This window comes from Gallus gallus, chromosome 3 (genome assembly GCF_016699485.2).
Source record: "Gallus gallus isolate bGalGal1 chromosome 3, bGalGal1.mat.broiler.GRCg7b, whole genome shotgun sequence".
NCBI lineage: Eukaryota > Metazoa > Chordata > Aves > Galliformes > Phasianidae > Gallus > Gallus gallus.
The window spans coordinates 65,434,939-65,460,766 of record NC_052534.1 but is presented as its reverse complement, the minus strand read 5'-3'; the positions used below and the strand labels follow the sequence as shown (position 1 = coordinate 65,460,766).

Below are 25,828 nucleotides of genomic sequence, written 5' to 3'. Positions count from 1 at the left end.
GATACTTTGCAATTATTTCTGCTCATTTTATATTAAATTCCTGATATGTTGGAATTGGTAGTCATTTTAAAATTATTTTAGGAAAGGATGAAGGCTAGCCATATGGGGTATTCTCTTTCAAGTGATTCTACTACCCCCAGCTAGGCAATCTCAGACTGAACATATTGTTTGCTTTCTAGGTTGTCTGTACTTTGTGTAGCATTATAGAACAAGAGTTTCAGATATCAGCTTTGTACAGTTTTATAAAGGAAAGCCATCTGTTATTTTTTTCACTATTCAAATCTCCCATCCAGTGCACACTAATATTAAGAAACAACTGGTATTTAGATAATGTGCTTGATAAGTAGTTATAACACTTTATCCTCTGAAGACATATGTCTATTATGTTACTTAAGGTAGAATTTGGTGAAGCATTTTCTTTAAGAAATCACTTGCAGCAGTGATTTTTTCATGTGTAGTACCAATTGCAAATTAAGTCATATTTCAAATTTGCTTAGAGTGACTTTTTTAGTAAACTGAAGGAACGTTTGTGTGTATATAGTCTTCCAGCAAAACAGGCCTTGCAGTAAATTTTTGGTATTACAGAGGGCTTCTTTCACTGAGGCACAATCTACACTTTAAGAACTATTCCATCCGTAAACCAATTCTTAAACAAAAATTATCACAAGTCCCATTTTATGGCCCATACTGCAAAAACATTTTTTAATGTGAAATAACTCACTGACAAAAGCAGTATCTGCCAGCCCCATTTAATCTGCCTGTACTGTATTACTTTTCAGTAGTTTGCCTTTTCTATTCTCATGCTATGGCAAGAGAAGAATGTGCCAAATTATAAAGGGAAGAATATCACACAAGATACGTTTGTTTATGCTCTGAGAAGATGAATAGATCTTGCTTTGCTCAACTTCAGATTTTCCCTCTGGACCATGAAAGTTCTTTCCATACATGAGTTCCCAGCAATTTGTTTGATGCTCATTTACAGCCAGTATATCTAATGTCACTGTGTTTCTGCTTGTTTCAGTTCATTCAGCTGATCAATAATTAACACTTGTATGAACAGAGTCTGCTGAAGTTAAATTTTACCGGTCCAACTCATCAGCAAGTCTTCTTAGGTTATGTGCATGCTGCATAGCCTTTTCTTCCAGCTCATCATCAAACAGAGACAGATTGGCTATTTTTTCTTGCAATTCCTTTTTTGCTCCATCTATTTCTGCGTAGAACCCTGACACATTCTGAATAAATATGGAAGGAAGGAAATAATATGAAAACTGTAAAAAAAATCAAGTCTTTTTTTATTATTATGTTTTATTTTACTGTTTATGTTAAAATGCTTTTGTTTTCTTTTATATTATTATCAGATAAAAGAGAGTAAAGGGTGTCTTATGAATGCTGATGAAACAAAACAAATGCAGGAAGATAAAAATCAGCCAAAATTCAAGAAACCTCTTCAAAAGATATATAGAGAGATGAGAAATACAAAAGAGAGAGACCGTTGAGAGATGTCTTACCATCTGTTGTGTTTACTCTACAATAGTGCCAGTGGCAAGCTTTTTGTTGTGAAGCGCGACTAGACAGAATAATTAAACCAGATTTTTGCAAAATTCCCTTATTGTGATACTCACTAAATTAGGAAATGGAAACCATGGTGTATATATATATATATTTTTAACCTGCAGGCCAGAAATTAGTTCTTGGAACTTTTAAACTACAAGCAAACTAAACAATGCTGGGGTGGGCTGGCTTACAAAACATCCCATTAGTGCATGATCCCTGGCACTGTTTTGGCCCTGCCCAGCTGCCACTCTTCCAAGCCTACGTCCTTGGGGAATGAGGCAGTGCCTGTGCCCCAGGGGCAATGTGGAGGAGGCATGTTGTTGGAGAGGGACAGAGTTTGGCAATACAAATGTAAGCTGTGCCACACACAGCTGTGAGAATAGTCCAGACCCATTCTGTCTCCTACCACAGAAATAGCTCTTACAGTAGGATATCTTGTATTTGTCTGATTTGCAGGAGTCTGTCAGACAACTAACACTGTATGCATGCGCAAAGGAGAAGTACTATCACTTTGCTTTAGCTATAGACTTTTCTTATATGAAATATCTGTGTGAAGACCCAAGTGGACATGCGTTCACCTTCTCTCCAATACACAACTTTGGCGGCAAGTTTGATGATTACAACTGCGGTCACAAAATACAGGAAAAAAAGATGAAACAAAGGGAGAGAAAAAGGATGAATGAGTGAAGCATGAAGATTCTCACAGCTGGAAGATGTGTGATGTTCTCATACTATTCCCCTGCTATGTAAATGTCCCCCATCCGCAGATTTACCTACAGGATTGGGGAACCCTGAATGATAAACTGCAGCAATTTATTTTACACAAAACACATGAAAGAAAAATATCAGACTGATTGTCTACCCTGGGATGGCTATAATTAAAGAAAGCTGAACTCTTGTTTTCTAAAATTAATTTTCCAAGGAAAAATGATGATTTTTTTTATATCTTGCTTTGGGCAACTGTGGCCAAAATAAATATTTGTAGATAATTTTTATTTGTCTTGAACTATCAACAATTCTTATTATAAGAGATGAAAAAAAAAAAAACCAACAAACAAAACATCTTTTGTAAAATGGCAAAGATATTAGTTGGAAAAATCCCACTTTTATTTTCTTTTCTTTTTTTTTTTTTTCCCACAGAAAGTTCAAAAACCATGGGAAAGTTTAATCTTCTAAAAATTTCCCACAACACCTTGTCTCATTCTTAGCACTGGATCCTAATCTGTAGTTCCAAAAGAGAATTTCAATATGTTTATTTGTACAGTTTACAATTTGACCATTGATTCAATGATTGGTTTTAAAATTGAGACATGGGAGCTGCCTTCTGTGCTCACTTGCAGGCATGAGAAAAGTACAGTCTGTCACCAAAGCGCCTTTTGGCAGCTACTCATACTGAAGTGACTGAGAACCCTACAGCAAAATTCTTCAATTAGTTGTGCCTACAATAAGGTGTACTTCTAATATATTATTTTTCCAAGGCAGTAAAATGTCATTACAGAGCTTTTCATCGAGGACAATTTATATATATATATAAATATATATATATAATAAATAAATATATATATATTTCAGGAAACATCAGTATTTCATTGAAGCAGTCAAAAAAAAAAAAAGAAAAAAAGAGTGTTTTTCATTCAGTAGTCTAAGCACACTAAGCACACTTTTAGAAGTTCAAAAATTCAGGACATACCATTTAGACAAGTCACTGAGACACCTACCTTTATTACCTCACTTAACTCTGAGCTGATCTTTTGTGGTTCTGCCAGAATAGCTGTGGCACTTAGCACAATACTGTTCACTTCATCTGCTTGCTCTTTTAATTTCTCATGTTGTTTCTACAGAACAAATCAACCAAAAATTGCTGTGAATTGCTAAAATAGTGTTACCATTTTTGTTTTGTTACTAATGTTAACTGAAAAGATGAAGAGATAAACTAAATAGATTTTACATAACTATGAAGTCAAAGTTTTTCATAGATACCCTTATTAATAAAAGTGTTATTCCATTAATGTTTAGTCCTAATGGTAAAAAAAAATCATTTATAAGAATTAATTTCTTTACATATTTCAGCAGGAAGAGTTATTGGGATTAAGTATTAGTCAGTGAGTGGTCAGCATGAACAAATCAACCATGGACTTTTTATAGTGACCTAGAATTTTTTTTTTTCTGTAGGATTTTAAATTTATGGTATTGAGAATGTTTTTCACTGTCAATAATAAAGCTAACGTGAACAATCTCTCATTGTGAGGAATAACGAAAATCCAACTGGAAAAATCCAACAGAGCACACTTATGACTGCAGCTAGCTCACGTAAGGCTTTGTTTCAGACGCGTCACGTGAGCTGCAACCTGCAACTATAACAATGAAACAACAGAAAAGTAAAGAGGCTTTATATACAAAGGATCTCAAGCTTCTCACAGATGACTTCATAAGAATAATGTGCCTGAGTTATCTTCTGAGTTATTAGACATTCTACATCATCATGAACTTCTGGTACAGCAGATTTAGAGAGTTCAAAATGGAGCTGCTGTGGTGCTACGAAACAGAGGCTGGTTTGAATTCATAAGATCATTCTTGTGATGAGAGGACAGCTCCCTAAACTTCTCTCCTCCAGACTCCAAATAATTTCAGTCATTAAAATGAAAACAAGTTCAAATGATCCTACATTGTTCTGTCTTTTTTTTTTTTTTTTTTTTTTTTTTGCTTGATGGAAAAATAAACCAGAAAAAGAATTTTAGGTGGGACAGTTTAATTTTGCATCCCTTAAGAAAAAAGAGATCCCATCGAACTGCTTTAAGGAAAAAAATAATCTTTTTTTTTTATATGAACGATGTATTAAGTATCTTTCTGGGATGAAGGACCTCAAAGTTCAATTTTCTCATCAGCCAGATGCAATTTGAACCTAACTCCACGACTCACGTGTAAACTTCCCCCTTCTGTGGGAGGCCCTTGGGGGAAGGTCTCTGAGCTCTCCTCTGACTGATCACTTTGTTCAAAATACTGAAGTTATTCAGTATATAACAGTGCATAAGAAAAAACTACTGTAGCCTCACAGCAAGGCAGTTCACCCAGCAAGTAGGAAACCCATTTTCAAGCTATCCAGTGCGCACTGGTTAGAAGATGGATTTGTGCTTGCTGATGCAAAGACAGTCATCTGCTCTTCCTAAACAACAACAACAACAACAAGTGGAGGCATTTTGTTTAAAAGAGGAGCAGGGAGAAAGTTTGAATGGGGCAGTATGAACTCAACCACAGTCCAGAACCTAAATGCAGAGCAATCATTATGAACAGAATATTTCAATAGAATATAATTACATCTGTGAGCATGAAGTCCTTCCACATTATAAATCAGTGCGTAGTGGATTAAACAATTCCACCACAGTATTTATAGTAACTGTGCTACTTGGAATACATCTTCCTATGTGTAGGCATCGGTAACCATCTTTTCCTTGGCCAGCTAGGATGTGTCATGCCAAAAGCAACATGCATTGTCACTTCACAAAAAAGTCATAATTTTTGCTCTTCTCAACTTGTGCAGAACTGGAATGTAAAACTCATCCTGCTGAGTGGTTCAAGGACCTTTTTTGAGGTGGTGATTTCTAAATCTAAACAGCAATCCACTATTTTAATTACTGGTAAATATGAGCTATTTCACAGATGCTGATAATAAATAGACTGCATAATACCTCATGCTCTTGAAGATTGGCTGTGTTTTCCTTATTTAATGCCTCTGTTTGTATAACATAGTCAAGGGCCTGGCCTAATGCCTCCTCCAGGTCTGACAACTTCATATTGTGTTCACTGAGCTGCTCCACCACATCAGAAAACAGAGATCTGGTGTCATTGTACCTCTCATGAAACTCTTCAACTCGCTGTAACACTGAAAGAAAAATCAGAGACGACTGATTAACCAGAGCAGGCACATGCATACATGCCTAAAGACTACCGTGTATTTTTATGCCTGTCCTGCCATCTGGGCAACAAGCAGAGACTTGGGGCAGTCACTTTAAAGCAGGGGCACTTCGGGCTGCTGTAACGGGCTCACTGTGTATGTTCATCAGAGCCATGATGCTGTTGGCATCTTTTCCACAGCTTTAGTGTGGTGGGGAAAGGCAGGAAAAGAAAAAGCTGTAGCCCTGATGTTTATTTAATGCTTGACAATCTCCTGAAGTCAGCAGAGTTAACACTAGCTTGGGTTAGGAGACTGGCTGTCTGAAGCTGAGATTGCTTTTATGTTGGCAGATAATGGCTTCTTTCACTCTTCTTTTTTTCCTCTTTTTTTTACCCCAGATTTGCTCTTGTGCTTTTTTTCCTTCAAACCATCAGGAGTAGGAATTATTATTTAATCTCTTTCACTTCTTGTTTAAGTAATTAATGACAGAACACTGCTGATGAACATGCAGGTCTCATATGACCTGCTCTTACATTCTCCCAAACTGTGATGTGTGTGGCTGTTCAACCACCAGCACCTGCTGTTCCTCCCCAGGTTCTCAGCATTACCTCCCAAGCTGCCCAGCATAGACCTCAGCATTATATCCTAAGCTGCCCAGCCTGAGCCAGCTGCGCATCAACATCCGAGTGAATGGAAAACAGATTCAAAACTCACAGTCCTCTGCAGCATGTTCCTCCTCATCTGCAAGTTGCCTCTCATTCGTGAAAGGCTTACGGCGTTTGATTTCCTTCAGCATCTCCTCGGCCACACTCAGCTTCTGGGCAATTTCTTCAGGGCTTAGCTCTTGTTGAATCGCATAGTATTTCATCTTGCTGCTGATTTCTGTGGGAAAAAGGAACAGATGGTCAATCTAGCATGCTACAGAGAAGTAAACATTGTGGAGTACTTCTATTTTTGTGAATCCAGATCATGCTGGTAGCAAAAGAAAATTTTAATTATCCTACAGCTCCACAGTAGGTAATTATTATCTTTAATCCAGTCTTAAAATGAAACCTGCAAATAAACACTTTCTGGCATACGTAGGGATCTCATCAGAAGACGATGAGATTAAACAGGCAAGGGTAATGTGCTTTATTTGGCTTGGCAGCTGGGATCATCTTTTCATTTTGAGCTCTGTGGCATGTAGCAGATTGGGGCTTTCATCTGGGATCATGTTTTTAAGTGCTACTGAAAAAAATATGATGTTTATTAAATAACACCTGCAGCAAGGAGACTAAAATAATCTCTTTGGCCATCTGAAGAAGTTTGAGGCACCTTTAAGATATAATATATGGCTTCTTATATGATGATGGCTTGCTGGTTTGGAGATGAGTATTATTTCAAGGTTTTAGTCTCAGTTCAGAAAATGCTGTTGGATCCTTGCAGCTGAAATTGAGTTTACCCATTCCCAGAGCAAGCATTATGAAGTTTTCCCACTTTTTCATCTCTGGCTTCAGATACCAACCACATCCTCTTTTATACCCTGTGAGTAGCTTTGGCTTGCGGTCATCACAGGTTTTGTGGATAAGCAGATCTGCCAAAGTCAGCACTATCCATCTGAATTTTTTTAATAAAGTATGTATGTGTCATTGTGGCACAACAGATTCTTTGGCAGAGTATCTTTTCGTGCAGTTTCTGGATGGCTCCTGAACTCATTAGTGAAGCTCTAAAGTCTGTCTCAGCAGTAACTGAATGGCTCCACAGCTTTCTTTTTCCTTCTCCTACTGGCATGCACAGACATATACGTGTATGAAAATGGGCACATGTGTACGTCTTACCTTCAGAAGGACCTAGATCACTTTCTACAGAAGAGATGGAAGAGAATGATTTTGGGCATAGTGAAAATCATTTTCACCCACCTGTTTCTAACTTCCTTTCTGGGTGAACAGGCACTCTTTTAATTGCAGGCACAGGCATTGATTTCTACAATAGCTCAACCTGACTTCTGCTATCTGTGTCCTAAACTAGAAACATTTCCGTCTCTGCATTTCCTTTTCTCCTCAAAACAACTGATGATTAAAAAGAATTATCTACACAAGTCAGCCAATGAATACTGATGACAATCAATGAGGCTTAGGCTAACACCTGTAGTCAAAATCTGTAGAAATAAAATGTGACAGTTGACCACAACTAGATCACCAAAGGTGATCTAGAATCAGGGGTGTAAGCGTGCAGCTTTTAACATTATGCGTGCATGGTCTTAGCCTGCCTCATCTTTGTGTCAAGTTAACTATGTTTGTTGAAATTAAGGTACTGGTTAAAACACCCATGGAGATAATGATCAGCAATGATCATGATTGATATGTCACAGCTCTTCCTTACAAAAGCTGCCAGAGAACTTACAATTACTGCTCTAAGTCAGAACCACTCAAGTCTGCTAATTAAGGATTTCTATTAATTGAAAAAGGGCTCTTTTACCTCACCTGCCAGGCAACTTTCTGTTTTGATGCCACACACAGATATTTACACTCTTGGCTTTGCTAAGAACTGGGAGAAATCAGTGTGTTCTGTGGTAGAATGGATGTTCTCGTGATGGAGGTGTACAGGGGACCGGAATGCTTCTGCATACATTCACTTGGGTTTTATTGCTTTCTGTAGGTATAGAAGAAGAAGCTGAGATTGGTGTAATCTCAGTTTTATATACCATTATGATAATGTTATGTCTCAGATACTCCAGATGAAGGTGATCATATTTGACTTGGAATACTTCTTCAAGTGCAATTGTGCTGGGGAAGGTGTTCGTTGCTGTCATTTAACTTTTGATGTATACCACAGTAAGAATTCTTGAAGATCTAAGCAGTTCTCAGGCTGTAAATCAAACACCTGGGAAGGTCTGAAATACGTGCATTTACGTACTTCTCAGAAGAGAAATCATGTTTTGAAATTTATGTTAGTTCTAGAGATGTTTTATTGCTCCAGTATGTTGCCCAAAGGTGGACATAAGTTTCACTTGTATCTCCACATATCATATGCACAGATGAGCAGGACACTGAGATAACAGGAGACAGTTTGTCTCATTTTAACATGAAAAAGCTTTTGGTTTCATTCTTCTAATTTTGGGAGCTCTTAATCATGGTTACCTCTCCTGCTGCGAGACAGCATCACTATAACCATTTCTGACAGTCTGCTCTAGCCATCTGGTTTAAAATTCTGCATTTCACTTTGTGGGGAAATGAGAAGCCAATGAAAATGCAGTTTCCTAACTCTACTTCTATACTTCAGGAAAAAAAAAAAAAGACAACAGTCACCCTCTAATGATGTTTAGATGGGGCTGAACCCAAACTCAACTAGAAATTGTGGTCAGATGAAGCAATAAACAACTTGAGGAGAAAATCATCACCACCTTCCACAGTGAGCTTGGGGAAGCAGTCCATCCAGAAAATAGTGTACTATCCAGCGTATTTTTCTTTTTGGAAGCATTTGCATGATGCTACGTCAGTCAACAGAGTTCTACCAAGAAACAATTTGCGAAAATGCAAAATATTGGTGATACACCAGAGGGATCACCAGACTTAGTCGTATCTGACTGCCATGGGTTCAAAAGGAAAAGTGATATTTAAAAAAAAAAAGTCAAGCATTTGTGTGTCCTCTGTTATTTACCTGCATGACAGGAAATGTGCACTTGCATTAATCTGCTATAAAAGAAGACACCAAACATTTTCACCTTCAATCTCACGCTTGTGTTTGTGGCTGCAACCAGTTCCAGTCTGATATCAACTCTTTTTTTTTTTCTTACCACTCATATATAAATAACTTGAGTGTCTATTCAAACAATCAGAGGTTACAAATTGAATTATCTTCAAGTATTTCATATAAACTTATTTATTATTATTTTGCTTTTTCAGAATAAGAAAAAAGAAGATGCACTTATTCTAGCTGTCAGACCAACTCAGAGACAACCTTTCATTACGGTATTACAGGCTCTAATGGCCTTATGTGTGGGTTGCTTTGTCAGAGTACCCAGGTGCTATGGCCTTTTTTTTTGCCGGACATTTCATTAATACATGCTTCACAGTGAGATGAACTAGAAATAAATCTATTTACCTTGAATGTTATCCCTCATATTACTAAGCTTCTGCACAAGCTGAGTAGCACGGTTGTTGGTCTCCATGGTTTCCTTCTGTACCAGTAGGCCCTTGCTGGAAGCTTGATTTCCCTATGAATAAACCATGTGAGCAAGATATTAGATTTTCTTTTTTTTCAGATCTGTATGCATGTGTGGAGATGAGCAGTGTAAACACACGTTTTGCTTTCTCCTGATGAGCATGCGAAAGTCCATTTATCATATAAAGTGGTATTTACAGAGGTGTTTGAAGTGAAGGGCTGTCTTGTCGATATTTTCAGTATTGCAGAGTGAGAGATTAAAATCTGTCCCACATTTATCCATCACTCGCTGCAATCAAATTGTCATAAATTATGTACAGTTGTAAACCTCCCATCTGCCGAGTTTCCTAGGCATTCAGCAGGGCTGGCTCATTTTGCTGGATATTGCATTTACTGAATAAGTGTATAGACTGCAGAGTAAGGCATGAAGCTCACCACCATTTTTAGATTACGGTCTCCCTCACGCGAGGTTGCCTGCTGTGCAACTTGTTAAAATTATTAAAACATGAGGATGAGGATTCAACAGGCCTGGAAGAGCATAGCCACACTCTTAACACAAAAGACTATAAATGACAAGTGAAGGTCAAGAAGGGGCCTCTGGAGGTCATCTGGTCCAACCCCACTTCTCAAGCTGGGACACCTACAGTACGTTGCCCAGGACCAGGCCCATACAGCTTTTGAAGATCTCCAAGGGAAGAGACTCCACCACCTCTCTCAGCAACCTATCCCAGTGCTCCATCATTCACAGCATGTCATAGTAAAGAGGTGCTTCCTGATGTCCTGTATCATAGCTGGGGCTGCGCTCCCTGTTGCATTTCCCATATGTGCATGAGGTGACATTGTCCCCGAACAAATGAGGTGTTGAGTGAAGCTGTTAGGGAGGTTAACATTTACCATGGCACAGCTATCGTGTTATCTGGACAGCATTAACTTTGGGATTCCTTAAGTTCAATTTTCACTGGTATGCCTAAGGAAGGAGAAGATAGCATGGCTGCTGCCCATGTGTATACGTGTAAGCTTGCACCACACGCTTGGCAGTGGCACGATGTTCATTTCAATGCTCTCTTAGGGCTGCAGCACCGAAAATCCCCTCTGTAAAATCAGTTTGACCGTGGGAGTGAAGGCTGGAGAGCTCAGGCTGCTGCTGTGCTCGCGCATGGAGGTGCGAGGCCTGCTGAGGTGGCGGCACCAGGGGGCGCCTGAGGCCACGCCGACACGGCCGGGCTTAGAGAAAGGTTTGTATTGTTCGCTTGCTTGTTTTCATGAAAGACACTCGGGTTACACTTCAGCTGTGGTTGTCTCTGGCTGGGAATAACACAGCCTGGTGTTATTTCCCTAAAATATATTTATTTCTCTAACAAAAAAGCTGTTCAATAATATCTGTTTAAAGTAGAAAAAAGATGCAATTTTCAACTTCATTTCTTAACACAGAATCAATCGCACAATCATTAAGGTTGGAAAAGATGACTAAGATCATCCAGTCCAACCCCAGCTCACCCCCACCAGCCCACTAACCACTTCCCTCAGGGCCACATCTACACGTTTCTTGAACACCTCCAGGGACAGTGGCTCCACAGTGACACCACCTCCCTGGACAGCCTGTGCCACTGCCATACCACGCTTTCTGAGAATAATTTTTTCCCAGTATCCAACCTGAGACATATCACATCAGTATTCTTTCAGCAGTGAAAGTGTTCTGTGAGCTGAGAGCAGATAACCTTAATTTTATAGCCTGGCGATTGAATATGGATGTAACATTTATGATTATAATTGTGTTAAAACTTATCTTGAGTGCTGATCAGGTTCCCATCTCAGTGGGTACCTCAAAAAGCTTTTAAACCAGCTTTGTAGCACATTGTGAAGTGACTAATCAAACTAAATGGAATTTCACAAGGGTATGCATGTAAAATAAATATAATATGAAGATTCCTAAAGTCAGTCCAAATTACTTTAATGTTGGTTACTTCGGTTTGAAATGGCAAGGCAGGGTGTCTACTGTGCCTATAGTGTAAGGGGAGGAAAAAGGAACTAGATTCCAAGGGGAGTCTCTTTTCTGCCTTTGATAAACCTCTGACCACACTCAGAAGAGTTTGGCTCTTCCTTTGCTGGGAAGAAGAGTTGGTCAGTCTTCAGCACTTTTAATTTAGAGCTTCAGTAGAGTAGAAAGTTGAGAGATAAAACGTTATCCAAACTTTCTTTCAGGGCACTCTCACTCTTGTGCAGTAAACCTTGTTTGCCAGCATGAGAGTATGTCAAGCCACAAGGCCACTGTGCGCTGGCTGTGAACAAACCTGGTCATCCAGGTTTTCTGCCTCTCTCAGGAGATCATTCATGTCGTCCACAGCATCATCGACCTGGATGGTCCAAAGTGTGGAGTGGTCCTTTTTTTTGGACATTGCCGCCTGTGTGTAGGAAAAAAAGAAGTCAGTGCATCCCAAACCAAATTTCTGCAGTGAGGGCAGAGATGTAAATTTACATGAATGGAGTGGAAATCCATAGATGAAAATTACATTAAAAAAAAAAAAAGAAAACGTCATCAGTGTTTGTACCTGGAGATGGGTAGTAGTGAGGTTCAGGTCATGCAAGCGTTTCTGAGCTGCAACACCTGTAGAGATGCTCAATAAAGTTGATTTGCTTTCATCAATAGCCAGGACAGCTAACCGGATGTCGTCTGTCAAATCCCAAATACATTTATCGCAGCCTGATAAGAAAATAAAAGTGTCATTTTACTTTTAGTGCTTGTGAAACGTAACAACAACATCTTAAATTTACTTTTGAGTGCCCCATGGGGTTTCCTCACTCTGACATGGATGGGCCTTGATTTATATCCATTTTTCTTTTCCTTTCATCCACCCACTCCCAAGGTCCCACAGCACAGCCACGATGCTTCCAGCTGAGCAGCACCAGATGGGACTGCTCTGAAGGGCCATTGAGGCGGCACTGCTATCAGTAGGGAGCAGGAGATGAAGCATTTCCTGGCTATTCCCTAGAGGTTCCACTTGTTTGTGTCCTAAAGAACAACAGATGGGGGTCAAAAAAACAAGTTCATTTTGCCCGCAGTCAGAACTCTGCATTCTAAATCTGGTGGTATGACAAGCAAGGATGTCCATCAACCGGGCTCTTGGCTGTCTATATGATTAGAATGGCAACTTCTCAAGGCAGAGTTTTGACATGTTGAACTATGCTACTGTAAAACTACACCCTTGTCCTGTATGAATGCTTGCAATACCACCTTGTTTTTAGTGACATTTGTGCCACCGGTAAGTGCAGGAGACTTATATGTATATGAAATACAGATTCCTGCAGGAACTTTTGCTTGGTATTGTACAGTCTGTATTCCTGATGGCAGCAGCTGCCAAATGTTTTCCTCCTGATTGTGCTTCTGGACATGTGATCCCTCTTCTTGGGAACAGGCTTAGGAGTCCGTAGGTGATATGTAGACTGTATAATACTATAGCCTTAATACTATCTTTTTAAAAGTTTCAGTATTCACTAGAAGTTATAACAGCGCTTTTGAAAAATTCCCAGGCTTCCTGTATTTAGAATAGGGCAGACAGCTGAAAAACAACTGACTGATGTGTGTATGTCAAATTCAACAGTAACAGTTTATATTTCATGTAAAATGAGAACAACAGAAATGATATGCAAGGTGGCATTTTAGGGTTAGAGAATTTTTTTTGCGGGCTCTGTATCTCTAGGCCTAGAGAAGTAGCTTTCATGATACATCCATACTGCTCTGTAATTTGTACCTAAACATACAGCCTGTTTTACAGAGCTGAACATATTCATGGGCTCAGTCAGGCAGGTAAGTATGAATTAAAATACACAGTCAGTAGGGCACTGCATCTTTGCATGTTTAAGTGCCCTGCAGAACCAAGGTACGAGTGTGCACTGGAGAGAGCTGAGCTGTTAAGTTAGCATCTGCAAGCATCTGAGAGTGATCTTCATTTCTGGTGTTCTCATAATGTTATTCTTACTGATGGTTGGGCAGTCTGTGCCAGTAGAAACTAGAGGACTATCTGCGAGGCATTCTCCAGTCCGGCTGTCACACATTCTCCCACCACAGTTACATGCTGAGGAAAAAAAAAAAGGGGGGGGGGGGGTTAAAATAGTAATCTTGAGAATGTTCAACTCAGATTTCCCATTCCAAGACCAATGAAATGATTATATGTAGGATTGTGCAAAGGTAATCAAACCAAAATCAAGGGCTTCCTTGACTGATTTCTCCTTAACTACATAGATTGGATCAGATGAAATACGAGCCATAACACAGAAAGTATGCGCTGAAGTGACTTGTTCAAAGCTTCCCAGTTGGTCAAAAGCAGAGGCCAGAGTTGTCCAGTGGTGCTGCTGTACATTACCATCTGCAGAGGGTGACGTTTATGAGACGTGCTAAGGAAAGCAGTACAGCTGATGTTAATTACTTGTTATGTATCTCTCTGCAGGCCTGTGGAACTTCTCAATGCTGTGTCAGGCTCCCACCAAATAAAGTTTCCAGCTGACAGGGAATGATAGTGGACTCTAATTCCAGCTTGATCATATCAAAAAGTAAGTATCTCCTACCACTTAAAATGAAGAACAAGTGAGGTTTAACATATTTTTAAACTGAGTAAGTTGCATTTCTTTTGCCAACACAAGTGGCTTTTTAAAAAGTTTAATTTTTAATCTAAAGTGTCTCTCTCAAGATTTAATTGGCCTTTTAAAATATATTATTTTCAAGATTAAAATATTCTTGGAACACTTTGATAGAATAACAAAAATTAGCAAAACAGAGGAACAGCAGTGACTTATCTGGAATTCATTTTACTCTTGTGATTCATGGTTTCAGCAGACTCTTGTATTTAAAAAAAATTGTTTTCTGCCATTTTACTGCAGCCCATTCATTGTTCTCTGTGAGTTCCCTTATATTTACATTCCACATTGAACATTCAAGGAATTTTCTAGGAAAATTTGTAATACAGCCTCAAAGTCAACACAATACACTAACATTGGAATATTTCTTTGTAACTGAACCAAAGTTAGTAGAAGTATTCATTCTTTGTACTAGTGATGAAAGAAGTTGGTTAGGAATGTTGTGAGGTAATCAACCTTTTGACTTCTCCACAAGTTTGAACTGGCGTATTGTAGCTCCTGAATCCACACTGTTTTAATTTGTTTTTTCTTTTATTAAAAAATGAAAGAGAAATCTCAGTTGAAAGCAGAGATTTCTCTTAACCCGTATCACAGGATCTATAAACTAGGTCTAGTTTGGATTAAGTTAGTACTCAAGAAAATCAAATTGTGCCTTCTTATTTAACTGGATAACTCTTAGCTTATTACACAAATGCTTATAGTAAATTCATTTCAAAAGCAGTTCTGACAATATTTCATCAACTTGTTCAGGAGGTACCAAATTTTTAATAGGGAGTTCAGAGTTTCAATGCTATTGTGGTTTACTGGTGGAGAAAGTTTCTAATTTACCTGCATTTCTGAGGGACATTTGTAGAAAGCTTTAAAGTGTGGATAAAGGACACATAATTAAGAAATTTAATGAAAGGAGGCTGAAAACTGCTATTGATAACTACAAAATTTTTTTCTTCTGCATGAGAGAAAAAAGGATGATCTTAGCTGGATAAAAGTAATTACTTGCTTTTTCTTTTTCTTTTCTTCTTTTGTTCTGTATACCTTTTCAGATACTCTGAAAGCTGTGTACATAGACTGTTCTTTTTAATGCTATATTCTTTTTTGTTTGTTTGTTTTAAAGAAGATAATGATCTTATTTCAGAATCAATATTTTTCTAAATAAGAGCTCCTAGTTATTCTGAACTGCCAAATAAACTATAAGCTTGCTTTGTAAGCTACCACAATAGTTTGGCTATCATGGATTTTTTTGACTGATGCAGGAGATCTTTGCAGCTGCCATTTATCAAGTACAACACATTTGGGTGCTTAGTAGAAATGAAGATAGAATGAGGACTGCATAGCGCTCTGAAACATAATACTTCAAAATCAGGATTTGCTAGAGTCAACCAAATGATTGCTGAAAAGGGAAAAGATTCAAGTGCCTAGGCACTTTTTATTTTTAGCAAAGATCAAATACTACAAGAAAATCTGCTAATGAAGAGAATTACCAAGCTGATTCATAGTCTGCATGCACCACAAAATCCCACTTAAACTGTATATCAGAAAGTTAATTAATATGGAGGCATTCTTACCCTAATTTCTGCAACTTCTTATTGGTGCAAACCAAAACTATATTGAGCTGATGAAAGCGTGACAACTTCCATTTGGATGCTTTATGTTCACATAGGCCTTCCAAAATTATATTTTTCAATTTATTTGAAATTAGACATTTGAAATTCCTTGTGTTATGGGAACTGTCGAATCACAGCCTGAACCACTGATTCATCACCTGAGGTGAGCACTGAGTCAGCTGCAGGAGCACAGGTGAAGGCAATTCACTGATCTGACCAGAAGGGGTGGAGCCCGGCTGCACCTCTCCTAGACCCCATTTAAGGGCTGACTGCCACTGAGGAAGGATCTCTTTCTAGAGATTGCTTCCTTTGGAGTTTTTCTGTGAGTGTAGGATAGAGCTGAGCATTTTTATTCATTTTCAATTATTGTTTTCCACTGTGATAACCCTTCTAGTTACAGCCTGTAAAATATCAACCTAGCTGTGCCACTTTGCTGATTGTATATTTGTTGATTGTACACTTGTAATGCTCAGACTTTTGGCAAAGATGCTCTTGGCTGTTTGGAGCTTAGCTTTTGCACATGGCTGAGGCACACACAATTGCTGTAGCTGAGATAAAAAGCTGGGTGTATTTCTTCTGCCTCATGGAGCTCAGGAGCCATGAAATACACTGCCATTCTCTGTTGGAGAACTGCAGTTACACCATCTGTGGTGAATAGAGTCAGACAGTGAAATGCATAAGCAGGATTTGCTTTTACAACCCCAAAATCACAGAGATTAAATTGTGGGCATATGCTGGGTGCCCAGATCCAGATATAAACTGATCTTCAGGTGCGCAGCTCCCTGCAGCCACTGTCTTTGGCTTGTTTGGGTACCTATGATCAGTTTTTAGGGTTACAGTGTATTAGTTCCTCTCCCTATTGAGCATAAATTGAATTAATATAATTTGGTGAGGTGAATTACACTTTGGAAACAGGAACAAAACAAGAAGGAACTGCATCATGCACTGTCTGCACAAATGGAGACTGCTACACAAAAGATACTTGAGTTCAGACTGTCCTCACAGCCTCTATCCTCCAGGTCCCCGAACTTAAGACTTTGTAGTAAATTAATAAAAACTCCAGGTGCATACTGAGTTACAAGAAGTATGGAAGCTTTATCAAGACGTTGCAAACACACCAGGGACTGTACCTTGAACCCAGGAGCACTTCAAATGTCTAAGCTGGTTGCACGCTTGAATGTCTTACATTCAAGTCAAGCTGAAAGCTAGGAGTGATCCATCCTCTCCATTTGTGTTATTGTCCATGAGGAAAGGATGTGGGCAATGGGGTTGGGAGGGAGCTCCAAGCTCTGAGCACTTGCATTTTGCCTTTAGCTGTTGTTCTTTCTCATCCCTTTGGAGAAAGATGCAGTCTCTCCTCCCAGAGCAAAAGCAATGACAGAGGGCATGAGGCCAAAGTGTTGTCTGGCATTTAGTTGGGGTGTGGGGTCTGGGCTCATGAGACTTTTTTATGGGCAGCCGAAAACAGGCTAGTTTCAGGGGTTATTCAGCTGATGGAGCATCAGCACTGATGCACTAGGAGTGTGACCAGAAACCCGCCCACACCCAGGCATCTGATGACCGATTCAAACATCTGTGGGAGACAGCCCCATGCGGTACCCTACTTTGTTCTGCTCCGTTACATTGAACTACAGACAATACCTGTACAATTTTTAGCGAATATGGCATCCCCGTAGTAACCTGGAGCACACTGCTCACACTTGAAGCCCGTGGTGTGGTGCAGGCAGTTGCGACACTGGCCGGTCACTTCATCGCAGTCTTCAAAAATCAGGTTTGGATCTGAGTTGCCACTGCAGTCGCATTTTTTACAAGTGCTTCCAATTAGCAGAGGATTCCCATAGTAACCAGGGGCACACCTGAAAGGAGAAGCAAGCCCAAAGTTGACTTGAAATGACATTCTCATCTGCAGTATCGTTATTCTCTTACCTAACTGATGTTGCCGTGAACTGATGACAGTCAGCAATCACTAAAGGACAGAAGTTAGGAGCTGCACTCCTGCAGAGGCTTTTTTATGCTCTAATCTCATACTGTCCTGTTATTTATTTTTACCTTCTTTGAACACCTCTGGTATCTCAGTCATTCTAGTCTGCGTTATTTTTTTGTATACTTAGCGGTGCAATGATTTGTTCTCCATTGTTTAAAATATAACAGCATGACCTTGGCAGAGAGACAGTTCTGATGTTTATTTTGGTCTTTTTTAGCATTGGATCTCTTCAACTATATTGTGTTATATAGGAAACTGGGGCAAGAGACTGCCTTTTTTGATGTGGAAACTTAGAGGAAGTTCAGACGTTATTTTCATTATGATGCAGGTAGCAGAGTTCTGACTGGAAGAGGGCTAAATAAATATGTCTGTGATGTAGCATTGGGATGGCTGCTGGTGACTGCAGAGACAAACAGGTGCTGAACCAGTCGTTTACATCCACAGCATTTTTCTGCTATCTTCTGTTAGCCTGTTGGCTGAGGCCAAAGAATAGGAGTGTCTGTGAACCCAGGAGGGGAGGATGTCTCTGGGGAGCTGCAGAGGGAGAGCAGGAGATGGTCAACAGGCACTGCAGAGAAGTTGCATTTCATGTTTGGTCACTTTTGGGGCGCATTTGTGTTGAATGCTTGCTACATCATGAAATGGGATACGTATTGAAACCGTGGTGATTTTTGGAAGTCTAGACAAACCATCAGTACATCATACTCCTGGGTGAGCTGTGACTTTCTGCTAAGACACCAGGCAATAGACTTGGTGTCATCATCTGGAAGGAAAGGGCAGGCTCTCAGTTAAGGGAGTTTCTACTGGTAGCAGTATGATTCTTCCCACTTGCTCTGAGTATTTAGGAAGCAGAGGGAACCAGGGCTGTCAGCTGGCAGGATGGATACAGCCTACGTGGCCTGTGGCATTGTTGTAGGGTGGCGGGAGAGCTCGTGACCCTGCAGTCTGCACCACAGAGGCTGGGGACTCATGGCCCAAAACTGGGAATGAAGAATGGCTGCAGGGAAAGGGTGACTAGCTGGTGTAATGATTGCTCACTGAGGAAGTCAGAGGGTTGAGTGGTTGTTGGAGTGATTTAGTTAAGGAGTACTCTGTGTTATCCTGTTTTATCACCCTGTTGTCCTTGTCTTTTCTCCCATTCATAAAGCCCGGCATTCAGATACTGTTTGTTCTGCTCTTTGCGGGTGAGGAGGGTGAGCTCTCAGGCAGCTTAGTTTAATTTTCCCAAGGTTCTGGCTAGGGACACAAGATGAGATCTATTGTCTCCTGAAATATGAACATAGACAAATCTTGGTCCTGCTCTGTCTCAACAATGAAAATGTGGGAGATCTGATAAGAGCTTCCAGTTTTCTGTTCCTACATTTGCTGAAGGTTTTTTTTTTTTTTTTTTTAAATAACAAAAGTAATTTCCTCAGTGCTCTTTTGTTCATTTTCCAGTCCTGAACCCCCACAGTAAAAACACATATAAATTTTTGAGCATCTTAATATAAACCACTTGGCTGCCTCAAATACCGCCTTTGCCAATGGCAAAGAGTCTGTTTGTCTCTTTGCAGCACTGCCAGAATCTTTGCTGCAGATCTTATCACTTGGGTCACCCAGATGTAAAGAATAAAAATGTGACCGGGAGTTCTCTGCACTCAAATAAATGTGAATGCAACGCTGAGCGTAAAGATTGTGATTTAACTGACTGGAGCGGGATTGCTCCTTTTTTACAAGGGAGTTAGAGCAGGCAGTGATGTGTGATGCTTCTGTTTAGTCGTGCCAAAAGGCCTACTATAATTTTCTAATATTTCAGACAGTGTGTGATAGTCATATTGCCCAAGTTTGAAAAAGAAGAAATATCTCTGTTTTATTTTCTTTGTTGTTGCTTAAATCTTCTGAGCCATTTGTTTTATTCTGAGCTCTCAATACCTTGCAGCATTTCTCTTTTATCTTCTGTACTTAGATAATTTTCCAAATAATCATCTGTCTGATGTGTCCACCAGCTCACAAAAGCCACTGGGCTGTGCTCAGGTGAGAGTGTACTACCAGCCAGTGTAGGCTTTCAGACAGTGACTACCAATGACCGCCTGCTATTCCCATCAGGCCCATAGTTTCTCATAAGGACAAGGTGATTTTTTATTTTATTTTCAGAAATATACCATTCAGTTCACTTGCCAGAAATGCAGTGGGCAATTCCTCACAGATAAATCTGTGGGCCTGGAAGGAAGTGCTGCTTTTTATGATCATCTGACTCACTTTTATTAGCTATATCTGCTAATCTAGAGTAGCTGTCTAAAACAAATAGGAACTTTTAGAGCTGTGAATAAATGTGTCACCCTTACTTTTCCCTTCTCTTTGCTTCTCAGGGCATGTTATAGATTTGGACTGTGCCTTTCTTCTTTGAATGGTTGGTAGCATGTGAGAAGAGAAGGGACTACCGAATGGAAACTTACTGCTCCATCTTTGTGCTTTATGGTCTGAAAAAGTAGAGGCCTGTGGCAAATGTCTTTTTCCTCTGCTGCATCAGAAAGGGGCTCTTTGTTGCTAAGAAAGAACATTTCTTCTCCCACGTGATTTGTCAGCATTGTGGAGATATTAAAGCTGCTAAGCTATCTTTCATTTTACAAGTTTCATTTTCCAGCCTTGTTTGCTTCCTGCAATTACTGTTGAGTAAGAGATTAACTTCCCCTTCCCTGGCAATACCAAAAGGACTTTTTTCTTTTGTTGACTTTGGAATCTAAAGCATAATTTGTTCAGTTATGTTTTTTAACATTTGGACACTAGCAAAGCTTGCATTTCATCTGCTGTCACCTCAGCACTTTACTGCCACAGTCCAGGAGCAAAATGACTCATTCTTAAATGTTGAACTTTGAGGTGGTTTCCACAGTTACTAGGAAAGGCCTCCATAATTTCACATTATTCACCGGCACAAGTAAAAGAAACCAGCTAGACTTATGTCAGGGCCTTGGCACAGCACAAGGAAGCCTCCTACACAATTCCAGGAGATAAGAGCGGGTTGTCAAGCAGGCACTGCCCAAGGAAGGGTGTCCTGCTGCCCTGTCCCCTGCTGCAGGCAGCTGGGAGGGGGCATGGAGAGAAGGAGGGTGATGGGATGTAGTCATCTTCTGCCTTGGGGATACAAGCTGCCTTATGGGATGTGGGATGGGCAGGAGTAACGTCTCCTCTCCTTTGGTGCTCCTATGGTGCAATGGCTGCCAACACCAGCAGCTAGTGTTAGCTTGTTCTCTGACAAGTGAACAGGGACAAGAATGTCTTGTTTGTCTTTGAAATGCTTTTTGTCCTGTCTGACATGAACCAGGAGCAGGACCAGCAGTCTAGCAGAAGGAAAGGGCTCTTTGTCACTGCAAGCCACTTACCACAGCAGTTTGCAAAGGGCTTACTGCAGTGATCAGGACAGGCTGATTTCTTTTTGTAGCTTTTTCTAACCCATCTACACATATTTTGAAACAGCTGCCGTGTGTAAGGCTGAGTAGCGGCTGTTAGAAAGGAAAGCCGCTGCCATTCTCCGCTGCTGCTATGAATCTGCTACTCATTTCATGGGATTTGATTTGCTTGTAGTCTAGGATGACATTTTAATAACCATTAGGAAACCTCACTGACCTTTTAATTGTCTGCATTATCCTTTGTGTATACATCTGACATTTCCTAAGAACAAAAGCATGCAGCCATAGCCCTGGAAACAAGGCTTTTTTTTCATTTTGTGCCATCTGTCTAGAGGGCTTTCACTACTGCTGTCACTGTGTTAGTGATGCAGAGGTAATACGCTGATGTTTTTGCATCCTCTGTAAGGGCAAAAGTCTTCATTCTCTTTTTTATCCTCCCTTTTTCACATTGGTTTCTCTTCGCATATTGAGCACCCCCTTTCTCCTTCTCTAGTAAAGTATCATCTGAATTCAAACCTTGCTCATTAATGAAAGTGGACTGAATTCTTAAATGGTTCAGGGGCTTTAAGAAAAGTCAAAATAAAGCCTTGTGAAATTCAGTGTCTGAACTGTCCTATACCCCTTAGTCTTTGTGTTAAAGCGGTTTTAATTTATTGTCTGCTCAAGGAGAATTATAATTCCACCTCTGACATTCACCGTAGCATTGTCCATGTGTGTCCATGCTAATATGGCCCTTGATAGGACAGGAGAGTAAGCTATATTTCTACTGCATATGACCATTTATTTGTGTACTTTGTCATTTACTGGAATTGCTTGTGAGCATAAGAGCTGAAAAGCAGCTCTAACCTATGGTTGTTTGCTTGACTTTGTTTAATAATGCGTGTAAAGTATATTTAATGAAAGCATTCGCTCATTAAGAATTTGACCAGGTAAGGCATTTTCTCTTTTGCTTTTGAAACATTTAATCAGCAGAAGTCTGTTATGTTTTCAGAGTGGAGCACTGCAAGAGGCATCTATGGTGGTGATTTTTCACTTCAGCTGCTCTTTCTGGTTTGTATTTTCATTTTTAAATTTTATTCCTTTTAGTAAGATAACCATGAAGAGGTACATAGAGTGCAAGGAGTGGGTCAAAGAACATCAGATATAAAAGTCTGTCCTACCTGACATGTCTCCACAGGGAGTCTTTATATATAGATTTTACTAGGAACTAAATGAGATTCTTGAACAAGCATGATTCAGTCAAATGAATGTACCATGCAGGGTTTCTCCCCAGTATGTAAAGCCTCCCTTGAAGGCTCCTGAACTTCAGTATCGTTGACCATTAAGTCATTTTGTTAGTTTCTTACCTTTCACAGTTGGGTCCTGCATAGTTTTCCTTACAAACACAGCGCACATTTCCATTTTTGCGATAACAGGAGACTGCAAAGCTGGAATTTCATTAGAGTAAATCATTAGATTAGCAGGCAATGGCAAACAGTTGGAAGTATTTCTTCACAAACGATGGACATAGGTTGTCAATGCAAACTCTGGCTCTTGATTTCTCGCTGTTGAATATTTCTTTACAGGTTTCCCTAAGCTCTGTGATGCGTATTAAACCCCTTGTCTAGTCTTTTTAATTAATGTAGAACCACTAATTAGTGTATAATACTATGGACCTATATATAGTTCCCAGATACATACAAATTTCTGTCTTGCAGTGTAGATCAGAGACACCTGCAGGTTTTGCTACATGTTTTAGATCAGGGATTTAGGATAAATGTATAGACAGTGGAAACCTCACTGCTTCCTGTTTTTTATTCTAAGGGACATGAAGTTGCTTACAAAAAAACACTGCAGAGAGCCCTTCAGACTCTGGAATGGGTGCAGTAATTTCCTGTGCAAATCTCACAGTTTTCTTCAGAGCTCAAATGGGAGTAGTGAGTGGTGAAAACTGAACTCATTGGTGGTGTCCTCATTTATGGTAACAGAGGCTGCTCTACCATCTCTCTGAGAAAGCTGGAAAGACCTCAGTGCCTCTTGTGTGACCATCTTGCCAATTAGTTATGCTGATTGCAGAAATGCCTTGCACAGTAATTTCCACTGCTAAGATTCAAAAACATGGATCTCTTGCTATTGTATGTTTTCAGGATTTAACAACTGTTTAACAAAATAGAACATCCCAGGAGCAGCAGCAGCCAGATTTGGAAAGTGCAAATCCCATTTGCTTCAAATACAGTGATGTACATGACTTAAATACATCTGCTGTAATAAGACATACAGTCCTAAAGATGTTTCCAGTTAGTTTGCAATCTGCATGTCCAAATTCCTGCCAGCACTGCAAGGCAACCAGCATACTGAGTGGCAGCAGTTGCCAGCTGTAGACCCATGATTGCTAAAATAGAGGTTGTGAGTCCTACTGCTAACCTCATCCTGCGTGGTTCCTAAATGGATGCATGCCCCTTGAGAACTATCAGCATCAAGAATGACTGTAAGTCTTTGTCCTCTTGTCCATCTCATGTTTCAGTGTGATGCCAAACTGTGCTGTGCAGCTGTGGCAGTTTGCATCCCTTCTGCATAGGGTTTCAAAAGACTCGGAGTGATGGGAAAGAGCATGATCCACACACTGCTTTTTCCAGGAACTAGCAGCATTAAGGGGTGACAAGAATTTCTGCAAAATTTCAATTCCCAGCAGCATTTCTTAGCTGGTTGGATATCCAGGGTCAAATACATCTGTATCTGGGTCGGTGTTGTCACAAAACATTTCATATAACCAGAGAGAACACCAAATGAGATCCTTCTCATAGAATTCACAAATTAACTTCAGCAAGGCTTTTAGGAGGACTTGTTGAGAAAATCATGAGAGCTTGGCAGCGTTCCTCTTCTTTAACAGAAGCTAATTCCTTCACGTAGTTGAACAAACCACACTGTGGATTTAAGTTATGAAATACGGCTGAAGGCTTCCTCAGGCTTTATATTTTTTGTGATCTTTTATAGGAAAAAAAGTTTATAAAATTCCATCTGGTTTAAAAAGAAGTAACATCTGCTGAATGTGAAGCAATGTCCATCCCCTTTTTTTGTTCCAAAGAGATGATATTACGCTTCATGTAGTTTACTCCAAAAGTTTGCAGGACAGCAGATAGGAACATGATCTTGCCAGAAAATCTGGAGACACACAGATGAATCCCAAGAGCAAGTATGTGTCTGATAAGTCTGTCAGTTTACAGATTTGGTCATTTCATTTAACTGTTGTAGGTTCACTGGTTATTTCCAACACAGGGTACAAAACAATATCCTTTGTATGTTCTTTATTTGAGACTTCTAATGCTTCTCTGATTTCTGGTAGAGTTACTGCGTTTTGCGTTAGTATACATGAATTAGGATTAATGGAGGAAAAGTACAAGAATATGAAAGGATGGTTATTCTTTGAATTTACTTATGCAAGGCTGAATGTTGCTCAGTCATTAATATTTGCCTGTGTTCCACATGCAGCTGAAGGCTATTGCTGTGGCCAGGTCTCTGTCATGCGAGACACTGCACAGGGAATTTCTGCATGTTACTTAGATACAGGCATAGGGCAAACTGGGACAGAACACTCTTTTAACTATTGCCTTCAGAACTTGATTCCCAGGAAAACCCTAAAAAATTGAAGTGGATTTTTACTGGGTTAGATTTAAAAGGGTGACATATTGTTGCTCTTGAATCATCTGCGTGATGGCTCCTGGCAAGTTTTGTTCCTTCTTCCCCACTCTCACACTGCTGCCCTTTGGAGTTCAGAGTTCCCTTAATCCTAAGTTCCCTTCATCTGTGGGGCTGCCAATGTTAGGGACACTGCTCTGAAGCCCAGCGGGTTGTGGGCAGAGGTTGGTGGAGGCAGGTGGTAGTGCACATAGGGCAGCCTGGAGATGTGCTGGAGCCTTGGGGCTGCCTATGGGCTGTGGTGGGCAGTGCTTCTCCTTACACACTTTGTGCCCAGGAGGTTAGAAATAATCACTTTCTTTTGCTAAGGAGAAACCAGTGCTTCTAACTGGTATAGTTCTCCTATTTCTAGCATTACCTCTGCTGCTGAAAGTGGAGGAAGCAGGAAGTTTTGTCTGTGAGCTCATCCATGTAAGCAAAACCAGGTTTTCCCCCTGTCTCTTGAGGGTTTTTTTCCTAACCCAGTCAAAGCTGCAGGTTTTCAGCTACAGCTGTTATCCACCCCGTGACCCTCCTCATGTCCGCAGCTCACTGTGAAAGCCAAGAGGTAATCTGTAGAGTTTGGCGGGAGAGATATTGCTCTCTGTTGCCGTTTTGAGCCTGTGCCACGGAGCAGCTGAGCAAAGTGAGGCTCATCCCACCTTGGGGCTGGATGAAAGATGCTATAGCAACTGTAAACAAACACGATAAGAAAATTCCCCTTTGCTGAGGAGCCCTGCTTGCGAGTGGAATGGGAAAAAAACACAAAGGGAGTAGGTAGCTCAGTAAAAAATAGCTTCAACCTGTTGGCAAGTATTTAGTAGCATTTCCTCTGTGCACTACAGTGGAATTTGCCTGGATGCCTCTCATGTAGCACGGACCTCAAGCAAGAGGGACCTAATAATATGTTGTTCAGATGCTTTACTGTTGTGCCACCAGGCTTCTATTAACTGGTCACAGTTTGTAGTTTTTTGTTTCTTCT

General features: G+C 40.1%; 1 protein-coding gene and 1 long non-coding RNA gene across 3 annotated transcripts in view; one reads left to right on the top strand and one right to left on the bottom strand.

Moving 5' to 3' along the window:
- LAMA4 (laminin subunit alpha 4) overlaps positions 1–25,828 on the bottom strand; it is a 96,384-nt gene that overhangs the window by 36,429 nt on the left and 34,127 nt on the right. For both annotated transcript variants that reach the window (XM_004940298.5, XM_419780.8), the window contains exons 4-13: positions 22,539–22,619; positions 17,464–17,678; positions 13,567–13,662; positions 12,139–12,290; positions 11,881–11,991; positions 9,530–9,641; positions 6,161–6,328; positions 5,241–5,434; positions 3,273–3,389; positions 1,084–1,232 (exon numbers count right to left, since the gene is read on the bottom strand). In XM_004940298.5, the coding sequence (XP_004940355.2) occupies positions 1,084–1,232; positions 3,273–3,389; positions 5,241–5,434; positions 6,161–6,328; positions 9,530–9,641; positions 11,881–11,991; positions 12,139–12,290; positions 13,567–13,662; positions 17,464–17,678; positions 22,539–22,619 (1,395 nt within the window). The remainder of the gene's footprint in view (positions 1–1,083; positions 1,233–3,272; positions 3,390–5,240; positions 5,435–6,160; positions 6,329–9,529; positions 9,642–11,880; positions 11,992–12,138; positions 12,291–13,566; positions 13,663–17,463; positions 17,679–22,538; positions 22,620–25,828) is intronic.
- On the top strand, positions 18,145–25,127 carry LOC121110223. Its single transcript, XR_005858338.1, has 3 exons — positions 18,145–18,222; positions 22,184–22,242; positions 22,996–25,127. It is a non-coding gene; the product is annotated as an uncharacterized LOC121110223 (long non-coding RNA).